Raw genomic sequence first — 14,982 nt, 5'->3', positions numbered from 1 at the left:
TTTTTCCCTTTTATTTTGTTTTTTTTCTTCTTCTTCAAGCTGGGAAGGGAAACGATAAGGAGGCATAGAAAAATGACATGATATTTTACGATCGAAAGAGAAAAATGGGAAAGAGGAGGTTATTATCGCTTTCTCACGGTTCCTTTTTTCTTCTTCTTTATGTTGGACGTTCCCTACTTTTGATATTCGAATAGCTAGTAGACTCTGCTGGGTTCTTATACCTGGCCATCCAGGTGTTTTCATCTCCCACATCTTGTCAATTGTTTTTTCCTTTTCTGGGCTTTTAAGATTGAAAGGCAAGGTCGTCGGAGAAAGGAAGCGTGAAAAGAAAAGGGAAATCCTATTTTGATAACATGAACCTTTTCTTCTTCTCGTGTGGTTTTTCCTTTATTATTCCTTTTTACTATTGTGTTTTAGTCTAGACCAAGCTTATGATATCACGAAGGTTCCCGTTTCATATGATATTCGAGATGGCTGGATCTATAAATGTAGATGTGACCTTCGGAGCCTCGAATTGTGTTACCGTTCAAGTCGCTCGCACGCGCATATGTGCGTCATCGGAACGACATGAAAGTGCGCCATCTGCACGGCTTTCGTCCGTTTACTACAATGATTCCAATTCCGTAGACACAAAGCCCGATCGTTATTTACTGCAACAGATTTGCTTGTCCGTATCACCAGCGATTCTATGAATGGACACATTTGATATCAAAATTTAATGTTAATTTTTTTTTATATATAAATTTTTTCCTTAGTAAGATGTCGAAATGCCAGAATTTCAACTTAAAACCCTTCGAACTAGCAAAAGACGACCATGATGTTGAAGATGTAATGCCCCTACAAAAAACAGAGAAGAATTCCACAAACCGCTAGAGCATAGGACTAATAAGACAGATTTGTTGAAATTTGGTCCAGATAAAAAGCACATTCAATCGTATACAAGATATTAGAATTGAAAAAAAAAAATATATGTTGAAAGGGCATAATCGTAGATGATAGCCAAATTATGTTGAATGAAAAGAATTTGCATTTTATACAATGAAAGATGCATTACCGCGTAAAAATCAGAGATAAGGAAAAGAAAGAGAGACAAGGAGCTTTCGGGGTATCAAATCGTTATCGTATCAATCCTTGCTTCGCTCCCCCCAAAGCCCGAGAAAAACACGACCTAGAACACCAACTCGCAAAAGAAAGAGAGAAACAACCCTTCTTGCAAGAAAAAACAGCCTAGGAAAAGAACCTATAAAAGAACAAACGAACGAATAAAAAGTTAGATGCTTATCGTGTTTATGTGACGTTCAACATCCTGACGGGGTGAATCCCGTACCCCGGTGGTGGTGCCATGTTGGCGTTGTTCGACATCATGTGAGCAGGTAGCTGTCCTGCTTCTTCTGCAAAGCTTGGAAGTCGCATTCCCGCTGGAGGGGCGATGGACCGAGGAGTGAAGAACTCTTCGAAGGCGGGGAGTTCCTCTGCTTCGAATTGCGCCGAGAGATTGTATTCACCAGATGACGTTACCTGTAGTGGCAACTTGAGGTTGAATGAACTTTTCAACCGTGAGCTAATGTCTACTGATAGGCTGATATCGAGCTCGTACTGGCGGCCTACATGGCAGGACTGGAAGGTTGGTGGAAGAGCCTTGTTTTGCGGTTGAGAGACTGGGACGAGGATTTCGGCGTAGAAGTGGTTTGGAGACTCGGTTGAGAAGGAGCTGGTGCTGCCGCTGTCGGACATGTCAGAACCTCGGCGGGAACCGTAGGTAGAGTCGTTCTCTTCTGCAATACGGCCGCGACGCCATTTGATGCCGTTGAGGGCCCTGGAGGAAAGAGTGATTGTTTCTTGGTATTGGCCCATATATGGATCGATTAGGTGGGATTTCCGCTGCGGGATTATGTTGATTGACTTGGTGGAATAGAAGGTCCGATACTTGAGCTTCGTGGTAACGCTACCAAGCTTTGGAGGTTCGGTAGCGTCATCTGCGGGGATGAAGGTGAGGTTTAGAGTAGCGGTGGTGCTAGCTCGATGCTTAGAGTCGTAGGATTTGTTTTCCATCGGGCGAGGAGGGTCGGCTTGGACGATGAGACGACCAAGCTTGCCCTTGAAGAGACCCTTGCGGATTTCCTTCTCCTTCTTCAAGACGAATGTATTATCATCCATCGGTGGAGGAGCCTCGACGTAGTGTGGGGTAATGTGAAGGTATCGCTGGTCTTCAGCAATGACGGCTTGCTTGCCGTCCACCTCTCGTCGTCGAGTCACTCGGACCTTGATGCCGTATCGGATCTTTGCCATGTCGGGTGTGACATCATCGAGCTCGAGGCTACCGTCTTGGTTGATAGCCTTGCCTGTCCCTATGGTAGGAGGAAGCTGGAGATGGGCCTGACGGACGACATCGTTTTGAAGGATGTGACCGCAATGGCTGTCCAAAAGCTGATCAGGAACGACGAAGCTGAATGGAAATGTGTATTGCATGCCTTTGAGAGCAATCCGCGGAACGGGCAACATGGTTTCGTCAACCGGCTGGTTCATTTTGAGGAAAACCCGGCGGACCTCGCTCCTGGCGGTGCCCATGGTTGGGCCTGTATTTTCGGTCCATACTCGAACGACACCTTTAAGAAAAGTTCGACGGAGACGATTAGTTGCCAGACCCTTATTTTAATCGATCCAAGTTATGGGGACGTCTGCAGAAAATAAAAATGGAGAAGACTGGGAGTTTGACAGGGCAAAAGACTGCTGCCTAGCTGTAGCGAGGATTCGACGGGTAGACTAAAAACCCATCCAGGGTTTTAAAACGATAGACGAGAAACATACCTTCGAAACTGATGTAAATGTCATCGAATCGGACATCGTGCTGGGGTACGATTGTGACATCGCCTTCAATTTTATCGCGGGTAGTGAAAGAGGAGGGGACCTTTTGGCCCTCCCGTTCGCCCTTGAGGGTGATGGTGATGTGTGGTTTCTGGGTGAGGAGGCCTACCCGAACAGAGTTGAGGGTGTGCTGCGCCGTCGAAATAGACGAAGGGTAGCGGATGGAATTGTGGTCGCTCATGATGACTGATTTGATATTAAAAATAAAATAAAAAGAACGGTGAAGCTGATGAAAATGAGGAGGAAGAGGAGATGACTATGATATTATTATTATTAAGGAAGAGGAGACAGATGGATCGGATCGTCTTTTATGTAGACGTCAGCCGTAAGTAATGAGATATGCCCAAGAGCCTGCACCCAATACTAGTCCCAGGCCCAAGCTGGCTTGGCCAAACAGTCGATGCTTTATACAAAGGAAAGCTATCAAGATGGCGACGAAGAAGTGTCACACGCCGCAGTCCCAATATCTGGCTCCTTTGAGGTCTTGGGGGCTCCGGGATACGTCGATGCAGTGCAGTAACAAACCCTTGGTGCAGGGGGAACTGCTTTACTCCACCCTTTCTTCTCACAGGAGCTGCAGCGTTCAAGATCCAGGCTTGATAGTGGGACCCTCCACTTGATCCGTCCCAACGGAGGGGGAAAAAAGAGATGGGTCCGGTAACGTTAGGAGCTAGTAGCTAGTGGGCTCCCCCAGATGGGCTATTCGGTTGGTCAAACGGTGCGTTTGGTTGGATATCGGCACGGCAGGTTGTAGGTCCGGCGACGGTACTTTGTATGTATGTATGTATGTACGCTATGCTTCCGGGTCAATTCTCTCCCTCTCTCCTTGAAACTAGCTATTTTGATAATTGTGGTGCCGAATGTGCGTTATTTATTCGTATATGAATGCTGTCTTTTCAAAAGACTTTTTGTAGATGTTTCTTATGGTGGTTGCGTAGATAGATACAATGTCGCAGTTCGGGTAATCGAATATATACGTATACGAAGCTGCTGCATGCAATTGCTGAATATAATAGCCTGGATGGATTAAATGGATAAAAAAAAAATCCTGGGAATCGAAATGTCTTCTAGAAGGTAAGATGTATTAATCAAAAGAAGCAATCAATCAATTACTTGCTTTGATCTTGAGATCTTTGTGTGATGCTATGATGGGGCTTATTGGGACGTTCGGGATGTCCCCAGGCTTTTATACAAACCTGCGATTAAATTGCAATCCGACTCATGATTCACACTCATGTTGACAACCCGAGGACGTCGGATATCACATAATCAGTAGTGTTACTAATACACTATTCTACGGAGAAGTTCGTTAGCCCCCGCAGAGCTGTCGCAATGGAGGCTTAATCCCAATGGGGTTGCGCGGGGACAATGTGGTGAAGGATCTATGCAAGCATTAAAGGTGTGAAACTAAAAGGTAAAGAAGCAAATCCTCTTACCGTGTCCCAAATTCTCTAAAAAGCATCAAAGGCTAAGTTAGGGCCCGATACGGTGGACGGCAAAAAAAAAAAAAAGCATGGTGGTCATGTCATCCGGCTAAGGTTTTGTTTGTTCATGAAAACCCAAAGGAACAGCGTCGACAAAAAAGCTAACATCATGAAACTAACGAAGCTAATGCGAAGAGAGCTCTCGTCCTGATTACAAAGATTCGTCTTGACTCATCAAAGGGAAAGAGGGAAAGATGGATGTTCCCTCCTTGATTAATGTGGAGAACAGTTAATACTGCGTAGTAAGATCGATATCACAAGCTTTGACCTTGCTATGTATGCATGCTAACTCATGACACCACCACCAATCGTTTAGATCTATAACGTTAAAGGACAGAAGAGTGCCTCTTCTCAAAATCGTCGCCAGATATAATCAAACAATCGCAATTAACCATACTCTGTATTGAAAAGGCGCTTGATTTATCAGCATTCATGCAGAGCCGTGCTGGCTTGGCCTTTGGACAAGAGCGACAGGGAAGGGAATTCATATCCCTTTCTAGTAATCAGCCCTAGCACGTTAGTCCGTAGCCATTCGGTTCCCACGACGCCGCTGCTAATGCAGCTGGGAAGCTGGCCCAGTTTCTGAGGCCTTGTTGGTCAATTTGCTGTCGCATGTTCATTTTCTTGTTTAAAAAAAATTAGGGCGCATTTTGACATTTTAACCAAAAAAATTAGTGTCTTTTCGCATTCAAACCGGGATACTCATGACTCGAAATTCCTAAGCTTAGATTTCTCGATCGAATTTGCGACGACCCTCTTTTTGGCACTGTTGAATTTGGCATATTAACAACCAGCCGTGCTTACGAAAGCATACTGCCGAACGCAATCGTCCCTGCGGATTTCGAGTGAATATCATTAAAACCTGGCATCATAGAACGTGTTCCCACGGGATGAACCTTGGCCGGATTCGAACCGCAGATAACTGCCAGCGAATGACATAATATGATTGAGTTTCGCGAATAGAACGGCACTTGCATGTAGCTGTTTAGCTTAATCGAACATCTGATAGAGATGCCGTTAGGGGATCATTTGTACGTAATCGCATAGCCATTTGTAATCAGATCCGACAAACTGTAACAGCTTGTTATCTTTTGGTCTGTGATCGGGTCTCAAATGTGAATTTGTGTTGGCATGTCGTTCATTTGATTCCGCCTGCCATCTGATCCTTCGCCAATAATCCATCACCGGCTCCAATTCAGAAGCCCAAAGAATATAAAATACCAAAAATCAGAAATCAAAAAACTCGCTCCTGGCGCCCCGCATTACCGCGGTTCTACTAGTTTCCAGACCCATCTCATGCAATTCGAATCCACATCGACGGATTCCCTAGTTACCGGAACATACATTGGCGCCGTCGGCATGATTGCGGAGTGCGATTTTAACGTTCAAGAATTTTCACTGTTTAAACATCGCCTAGACATCGAAACGGGAACAAACCGCCAACGAAGACCCACTTGGCAGAAATTTTTCCATGATTCCGCTTCGATTTTTTTTTAAAGATTTGGTCGCATTAGCTCGGAAATCGTATATAAAAAGATTTCCGTGACTCAAGGGAGTAAAGATAGTTATTCAAAATTTCATGAAATTTTTCCCAGGAAGGAATTCCTATCTTTCTCGCACAAGTCCGAGTGAAATTCCGTCAAGCCTGTCCAGTGAATATCGTTGCCTGCAGACACATGGTCACCTCGATTGTGAACCCCGGCTTGGGCGGAAAGCACAAACCACCCCCGGTCCGATATCGCCATGCGCCCAGCTAGCTTTGGACCTTTCTACCACCACTTGCCTCTAAAGATCTAATCCTTCACGCAAAAAGACCCACTATCTCGGCTCTTAGGTATACTTCGTCTCAGAAATTCAAGCCACGACGGAGATGTTTGGTGGAGTGAGAATTTTATATTAACGAGAAGGCCATTTCCAAGGGGCGGCTGTATGCACGCCTTACCTCTTGTTAACACGCGGATGTGGGTATTCTCCATGCGGAATTTTTATTATATAAAAACCACGAATTTTGAGACCACTAGTTTTTCCGACGGGGAGCGCTGGCGTCAATGCATTTGCCTTTGCTCCCATGATCCAGCTATATTAATATTTATTTCCAGGGATTTTTCTTTCGCGCAAGAAATTTTAAGGAACTCGTACGATATTTAACCTAACTTTTGAAAGACACCAGGAAATTTTTTTTGGGCAACGGCAAGGAGACACGGGAATACGAGAGGAAAGGAGGCGATGATAACGAACAATTCATTTGACACATCCGGAGCCCGACAGTTTGGATTTACTATGATGCTCTCCCGAGCTTGATTCAGAATCTCGAAAACATGGAGTTCATGGATTGATAATTAAGTCACCAAAAGTCAACCTTTTTAATTACTCTATCTAGGCAATTTATCTTACTACCATCATATCATACGCATATATCCTTCCGTCAAATCCATTAGCCTTCTTTATTCTAAGAACACCACGGCATTTCCGTCGCACTCCTGAAATTCTTAAGCATCGATGGCCGGTGATGGAATTAAAACAACCAAACATTCATGCGATAGTTGTGGTAACAGGATAAAGATCTACCTCCGTTCCGCAAACTCTTCCAACCGCGCAATTGCGGCCTTAGTACCACATTCGAAATCCATGATATATTCCATGGCCCCTCTAATTAGTTAAGTTAGGCATGGTATCGACTCGTAGAGTTCGATATGGAGGCATCTAGACGGCCATAATCGTCAACATTAATTTGAGCTAGATACTCGTTATATTAATGTGTCGGCATAGAATATTTTGAACAAGGCTCGGGGGGGGGACGTTGCCAGATCCATCAAATATATCTTCGAGCGGTGTCTTAAGCTCTTTTAAAGCTTATTTTAACCGAAACTCGGTTTATCATTGCCCTTGATGTTCATCCGTGCCATTGGCAAACTTAGAAAATCGGAGGGGGAAGAGTGCATATAGATCACGAGGAGGGTGAGACGGGTCTGCCCGTCTGGCGACGAGAGAACTGGACATACATATGAAGTGTTTCTCCAATCTTCGATAGTGAGATCGTCGTATCAATTGAGGTTCATAATAGTTCTGTTGGCCGAGTAGAATATATAATAGGTCTTTAATAGGTAATATCCAGGAGAGTTTGGTGTCAATTTATATTAATTTATCTTCCGATTTAGTCGTGGATTAGACATAGCTTCTCTCCAAGCCCGCCCTTTGGAGAACAGCAAAATATAGTTATGAAATACTCAGGTAAACTGATATCGGTTGTTAACCTAGACCTCATGCTCTCGCCGGATACCCCAATACCAATCCCTTGTAATTTTAAACCCAGATATTAAAATACGATTAGGTATATTTATATAGTATGTAGTTATATAAGTGATGTGGTTATATTGACCAATTGATATCTTAAGTCTTTTCGGTGTAGTTTGAGCGTCAATTTGTTACCCAAGGACGAAATACATGATATAAAAGCCGAGTTGTCTTTCTTCTGCTTGGTACAAAGCTTAATAAATTCCGAGGTTTCCTTAACATTTAGATGGACTGTTACTAAGCCCCTCATCAACCCAGGTTTGCGCTAGTCCCTAGTACGGTACTAGGTATATAAGCCTGATAACTTTGCCTTATTGTGAAACCCCTTTTTCGATCCCTAGCAGAAAGTTCTTATGGAATGAGCTAGATGCTCCATGGAACATCGATGCATCCCAATCATTTTCTTGTCAGTTTCTAGATGTTTTTCGAGATTTCATCTCGTAAGCGTCTTTAAACCTGGTCTAAACATATTTGAGCGAAATGCTTAAATGTGTTCCAGGTAAATTATATATTGAAAATGGAATAGATGAAGGCCTAGTCTGGCAGCCACAAAAACCTTGTAGCAAGCGAAAACTAGTCTTAGATTTAATCGACTGCCCTGATATGGCTGGTATATGTGCGTGATTAATTATAATTCAACTTCGGAGCTCGACGTTCAACTTCGATTTGTTGGGAGAATATATTCTTTTCTATGATATATGTTTATGATATCGCAGGACTCGACGATGTTATAATATCGCGTCATGTTGAATTCGGCTATGCATTCAAGTAAATTGATGCATTTTTGAGGTGGGATTTTACTCGCCCCCTTGATATATTAATACAATATACTTAGGTAGTATTGTATGTAAAGATAATGATTGTGGTTTAATAATGTCTCGCCCCTTATCTCCCTGACCCGATTCGGAACTGATTAATCTCGTCCGTTTATAAGATTCAGGACCAAATAGTTTTGTAAAATATATTTGTACATAAAGTCCGGCCGAGCCGTTCTTGTAACAAAAACATACTTGATGTGAGTGGGTACCTCTTCTTGGTATCGAATATTATCTTGAGGGTCATGGGTAGCCGGTTTATATGAGATATAGCGAAGGCGAGACAAGTAACTGATCCCACGTTTCTCATCATTGCATGTTCGTGTTGCAGGCGTTGTACTTACGCCTAGTATTGTGTTTTCCGGGTGGAGTAGTGGTATATATGGTAAGTTAGATATGGTTATTAATATTTGAAGGAATAGAATCATAGCCAGAAGGCTGCTCCGAGGTTAACTAGATCGGGGTAGCGGTAATCCGTAGGTAGATAAGTAGTAGATAAATAAATAAATCCACACCAGATCTTGTGGGGCCAAAGGGGTGTTGTAATCTTTATAGCTGCAACTTCTTCAATATATATAATCATGGATTATGAAGGGCTCGTGTACGCGAGGAATATCCGCGTCTCTACATCCACGGGGCGCGCGAATTATGTGTTAGCGGCTGAAGGAGCGCCCTCCGTCATCGCACCGGAGGGCTGAACCTTACCCTATAAACGAATATATCCGAAAACCCGAAGAGACCGGAGGTATATTAATTGAGTAGTTGTCATTTGCAAGGACCTCTTTTAAGGGTCCCAACACGTCTTTTTGAACATTCGCTCTCGAGCTGAGTCGCCTTTCATGGCATCAGATCGGTAAACCCACGAACTGACTATTTATACATTTTTCGCTTGTGGGTGGGCGAATACTAATTAATATATGTATAATAGAATAAGTTCGGATCCTAGCAGGATAGGACACGATACGGCCGTTCATATCATATTGACCGTCGTAATTATGAAGAGGTATATAAATAGGTGTATGATCGTGGATCTCGACGTTATTAGCTTCGAGTAGTGTTATATATATACTTCTTGAAAGAGGAGTATTTGGGGTAGTTTCGTGTATCTAGACAGAAAGCCTGGATAAAAAGGTTGAGAATATCAAGTAGTATAGAAAGATACGTGAATCGGTAACCCATCAGACAACGGAGGAAGGTTGTCGTATTGCGCAAGTGACATCATTGATTTATCTGAGTATTAAATCGTGATGGTGGCGATAAATTGTAGTATAATGATGTCGGCCCAAGTTCATATATGTATATCATAAGTGGACCGCTGCCGTGAAGCCCAATAAGCAGAGTGAGGGATGGAGGATGAAGTGAAGAAGTGTTCAAGAGGGGAAGCCGGAGGTGTTTAAATAGACCCAACTTCAGAGGAGGGAAAGCATTATCACCGTCATTGCCGACTACCTGAAAAGGCTTAGATTTCATAGCTAACGTGCATTTACAATACGGTTTGAACCCTTTGATGCCAGGATGCTATCAAGAACGTGGAGTATCTCGTCTGAGCTCCGTGCAAAAAACGTGTTGTGTGGTGGAAATACAACATTACACAAAGCTCCTTGTGTAGGCTTGCCTGTGTAACATAGGAATGACAGGGTTCTGCTGACCTCGGATTCCTCCCCCCAGCCTGGGCCCTGTAACCAGGTCCAGAAGAATTCTCAATGGTAGGTTTATCTCAATCGAGATAATAATATTCCCTTGTTCCGGGCTAATGGGTTTTCTGTAACACTTCACAGAACGGAAATCGACACTAGGTTTTATCGATATATCGATATCGAGTCAAATGCTTCGTTGTAAGGTTACACGGGTCTATAGTTTCTAGTATATATATCGAAGATGATTCGCACCGCAGTAATAGCTCTTGTAGGGGGTATCCAAATTAATATTCTAAATTTCTTTAGTATCCATCACAAACCTGATGGGAAATAATCATCGGATATCATAAAAGACAGATAGTGCTATACTGCACTTTATAAACCCCTTCCACATAATACGCCAGAGAAATGACAGACTGGTTGGGACGAGCAAAAGAAGGAAGGAAGTGGGGTGGATACACTAAACGAATAATCATAATTACGCGTCGGGAATCTAAGAATCCCCAAATCCAAATAAGTCAAGGAAATGATATAATGCGATCGAAAGGATGAAACTCCTCTGACAAAAAATAACGCCGTTCAAAATGCTCTAGCGGTGAAAATAAATTAATAAAAGAAAGGCAAGGGAGAAGTTAGTAAGGAAGCAAGAGCGAATGAAAGTATCAAATAAACACTGTTCCATTTATGCCCATCAAATATTCTTGTGCATTCCGAGGAAACCCCGAACAAATATGACATCTAATCGTCGAGTAGGCTAATTACCTCAGGCATCTCCTTCTTGATCTTCGTTTTCGTAACCTCGGGGGGGTCATGAGGCCTCCACATCCCATCGGAGCGGATAATAACGCTCTTAGCGTTCAAATATTGCCCGTCTGCTTGGACCTCCTTCAACTTGGAAACGGTATCCTTCATGAACCCGTCGATAATGAGTGTAACAGGGGTACACTCGCAACTGCATATTGGGCACTTCCATGAGTCCGGCACCGAAAACCCGGATGGGAATTTAGTTCGGCTAGTGAGGTATCCCTTGAGATCGAAGCAGTCAAGATGCTGACAGTCTTTGCCTCGCACAGGGACATCAATGATTTGCTGAGACATAGGGCAGGTGACTGACACGGTCACGGTGTCCTCCTCGACGACAGATATGTCATCGTCATTTGCGATTGCGGCGGCAGACCTCTTCAGACGCCTGATGATGAGTTCTTTGGCCTCGCTGGAGGACAAGCTTTGGGTTTGCGTGATCAGTTGGAACAGTGTATTGTAGTCTGCCACCTCGACTTCTTCAACGGCGGCGTAATACGAAGTCCCGTCAGCCGTCGGATTATCCATCATCATGATTTGGATAATGTTCTCTCCGTGTTCAAGTCGGTCCGTGAGATCAGTGGTGCAATCTTTACCCCAATTTCTCTTCCGTCGAAAATGTAGCCTCCGCTTTTTTGCCAACTCCCTTTCCTGGGGTGTAGTGTTTGGAAAACCTGGGGCCGATTTGTCATCTAGCTCGGCAAAGATAGATACAGGCCAACAGGTCTCTTGACTCCTCCAAGCCGAAAAGTTTTCAGGCTTGGTGAGCTGTGTAAGGTCTCGTTTTGAAGCTACACAACGTAGGCGGTAGAGTTTGGACCAGTTTCGAACCGGGCGGATGTTGGGTGCAGTTCCCTCTACGCGGTTAACTCTAGGGTATGATTTGCTTAACGCGCTTTCGATCAGGAAAGAGAGTTGCTGCACCTTGGTAGAGACTTTGACCACTGGGGTAACGCATCTCCTAAAATAGGTAAAATATTCTGAAGTGTCCCCTTCAGGCTTCTGAAGGTCTGCAGGTATATATCTCCATTCTTGGATCAACTTCCAACCAGGGACTTTGCCGCCCCAGTCTGTTGTAAAAACTTGGAGCTGTGTGCGCTGCGCGGGTCCGGCATCACCACCGGAAGATGTCTTTCTTGGAGTCATACTTTGGGGGGTTCTCCGCATAGATTGAACATGTGGTTGTTGTGGCTGTCTGGGAGCTGATGTTACTTGGTTTTGTTGCGGTTGGGGTTGGGCGGATTTAGCATGTTGCATCAACATTTGTGACAATGATACACTAATAGTTCTTTGTAGAGACGGCGAAAGAATCCCTGCAGACGCAATTAAACTTTGCGATGGGCACGAGAGCTTGTTGGAGTCGCAATAGTTGTACAACGTGTCGAATATCGGCCGAATATCCTGGAGCAGTTTGAACGCTGCCACCATATCATCGTTGAATCCCTGAATCTTCGCTCTTGCCATGCCAAGGTCCATAGGGACTTGAACGAAAATATCCAAGGCCCGAGTCGAAAGACTCGAATTTGCAAACAAGAGCTGGGAAAGCAGCTCCAGACCAAGCTTGCTGCGGGGATCATTCCAAATGAAAGGATACCTGTTTTTCATCATCGGGTGGTCCGCGTGACAGAATAAGAGATGCAAGGCAACAAACAAATCATCACCCTGCTTGAGAGCGCCTTCAAGCAGGCTCGCTCTGAGGCTATCATTCGGTTTCCATGGTTCTGTACCCGGTCGTGCCATGAGAAAGTGAAGCTTTTCAACAAATGCGTAGCTCCACGGAGCTTTTGTGCGGCTATTTACAGAAGCTGAAACGGCTAGCGATTGCTGCTGGGTTTGTGGTCGGGTTTGTGGGGCCGGTGCCACAGAGCTTTGGGGTGGCAGGAATTGGGATGCAGCCTGTTGTGTTTGAGGTGCGGGATAGTTTGTGGCAACAGGGGGGAATTGAGGCCGAGACTGAGTATGGGGTGAAGGGCCTGCAGGCGTTGGGTTCTGTGCATAAAAATCCGCATCTTGAGAGGTTTGAGATGATGGGTTACGGAAATGGCCAATCGATGGCAATGATTGGGGTTGGTTGTGCGGCTGGGGTGGCGGAAGCATTGTGCTAGCTGGAACAGCTCCATGCTGTGACTGTGCAGCGTGTTGCCTTTCCGGTTGAGATATTGACACACGGTGGTGGATTGGTGAGCAGGGAGCCGACGAGACTGGGGATTGAGGGGGGTAGTTAGGCACTGAAGGAGTGCGCCGACGCAATATGTCAGAAACCAACTCGTGGGTTGATTGTACGGAACTTTGGTTAATCTGGCGTCGGATCGAGTCCAAAGCACGGCTGAGCTTCGAATATCGCATCACCAGAGTTTTCTCTGGAGCCGACAATTGCGAGTCTTTGATTTGCTGGCCCAACCTCTGAAGCTCACCTAGTAACAGATTATGATCTTCAATGGTAGGCTTCCGTAGGTCCACCTTGTGCATTTTGCAAGAGCCATCAGGAAAATATTTCGGCAAATCGATAGTGGTAAGTTCTGGCGTCTGCGGCGAGGCAACCGGAGACGGCATGGCCGAGCTTGGGTGCGCCGACCTGAACCCGAGGTTATCAACCCCGTTAAGAACTGTGGCACTGACCGGTGAGGTTGATGGTGGGGGTGTAATATTCTGCATGTAGGTGGTAGTGATGGCCGTCTGCAGCGTTGGTCGCATGCGAGGCGCCGGTGCTAGTCGCTCTACACTTGGTGCCGTCCTAACAATTCCTCCAGCTGGTGCTCTTGTCTCAATTGCAGGGCTTGCCCTCCTCTCAGTTGCGCTGATCGGAGAGTTTGTGAGAATTGATTGTCCAACTGTTATTGGAGCAGAGACCGGAGAAGGATGGGGGGGCGGGGTGGAATTGACTGTGACCAGTGGCCGCTGTACTAAATTGATAGACGGTGTGTTTTCTGGGGTAGAGCGTGCAGTCGTCGGCAGACTTATTATTGATATAGGATTTGAAGGCGGATTGATAAGAGGCTGCTGCTCGGCCTCCATAACCGAAGTCTGCGGCGTAGCATCATCAGGCTGAGTATCGGGAATAGTTATGACAACCGGGTCAGCTGTAGGTTGTTTCGGCGCAGGAGATGGCCGTGGGACGGGTGGCGACGCAGCAGCGTGGGGTACCTCTGCTTGGGGTTTTCGGTCCAAGCTTGGTATTTTTGAAGGCATAGTCTTGACTCTCTTTGGCGGAAAGACCCGCGGTGCGTATGAAGAGTTTCCTTCGGTCCCTTGTTGCATCCATGAGTGTCGTCTGCCTCCCATGAACATTGAAACAGTATTGTTAACATTTGCAAGGCTTAAAACGGTTCAGATTTGTATGTCAGCAACAAAACTCCAGTTAAAGAGCGTGCAGTTATGATTCATTGGTGAGGGTGGCTACATACTCGATATCCGCTCTTGAGCTCGAGATTGAACTCTTACGTTTTAAAGATGGAGAGGTAAGGGAAGGACGACTGGGGCCCGCTGATACAGATGTGTCAATTCGCACCCCTTGGCCGGTACTTGTAGATTCATCGTCTTTGCTTATACCATGAGGCGGCCGATCCGATTCAATTGTTGCCATAGATTCTTCAGGCATGAGGAGAGCCTTATTGCAGCGAGTAATCTGGCAAATGTAGTGATATAAAATTTCTCAATCTGGACGGTAGAATCTAGTTGTTCGTCTGCATTGAGGGAGCAGAAAAACAAGCTTTCTTCCAGAGGAAAATGGATCAAATTAATGCAGTGAGAGGGCTCCTACTGGGAGGAGGAATGGTCGCGAGTCTTTGATATATGGGAGACGGTATTTCCAGCTGCCCTCCATCAATTCGCAGAGATTATTCGCAGAGATAAAATTAATTAGGGCGCCCTTAAGCCCGACCTGGAGTTTGCCTGGAAGGAAATATATTAGCATCGGGGTTCCAAACGTCAAAGCCTCAAATATTATTAGAAGAACGTCGTCTCGATTGCCAACAAGGACTCCACCAGCGAAAGGAGAGCGTTCATTTAGCTGTCAAAACAACTTTTGGGCCTTCGGTTTTCTTCCCTTCGAGAAAAAAGGTTAAGTGGTGTTTTATAGGGCTTAGA

At 45.1% G+C, this 14,982-nt stretch overlaps 2 protein-coding genes across 2 annotated transcripts; both read right to left on the bottom strand.

Annotated features, from left to right (window-relative positions):
• Positions 1-1,227: 1,227 nt before the first annotated feature.
• On the bottom strand, positions 1,228-3,046 carry DFL_005047 (uncharacterized protein; the record flags this gene model as incomplete). Its single annotated transcript, XM_067634247.1, has 4 exons — positions 1,228-1,240; positions 1,328-1,546; positions 1,598-2,606; positions 2,809-3,046. 4 exons carry the CDS (start codon positions 3,044-3,046, stop codon positions 1,228-1,230), a joined length of 1,479 nt encoding a protein of 492 aa, XP_067492334.1.
• Positions 3,047-10,833: 7,787 nt separating this feature from the next.
• Positions 10,834-14,494, bottom strand: DFL_005046 (uncharacterized protein; the record flags this gene model as incomplete). The annotated part of the gene is made up of 2 exons (XM_067634246.1): positions 10,834-14,212; positions 14,301-14,494. 2 exons carry the CDS (start codon positions 14,492-14,494, stop codon positions 10,834-10,836), a joined length of 3,573 nt encoding a protein of 1,190 aa, XP_067492333.1.
• Between the last annotated feature and the right edge of the window lie 488 nt (positions 14,495-14,982).

The sequence above is a fragment of the Arthrobotrys flagrans genome (assembly GCF_004000055.1).
Source record: "Arthrobotrys flagrans strain CBS H-5679 chromosome Unknown unitig_0, whole genome shotgun sequence".
NCBI classification, from domain to species: domain Eukaryota; kingdom Fungi; phylum Ascomycota; class Orbiliomycetes; order Orbiliales; family Orbiliaceae; genus Arthrobotrys; species Arthrobotrys flagrans.
Note: the sequence above shows the minus strand (reverse complement) of the source record. Positions and strands in the feature narration are given on the sequence as shown.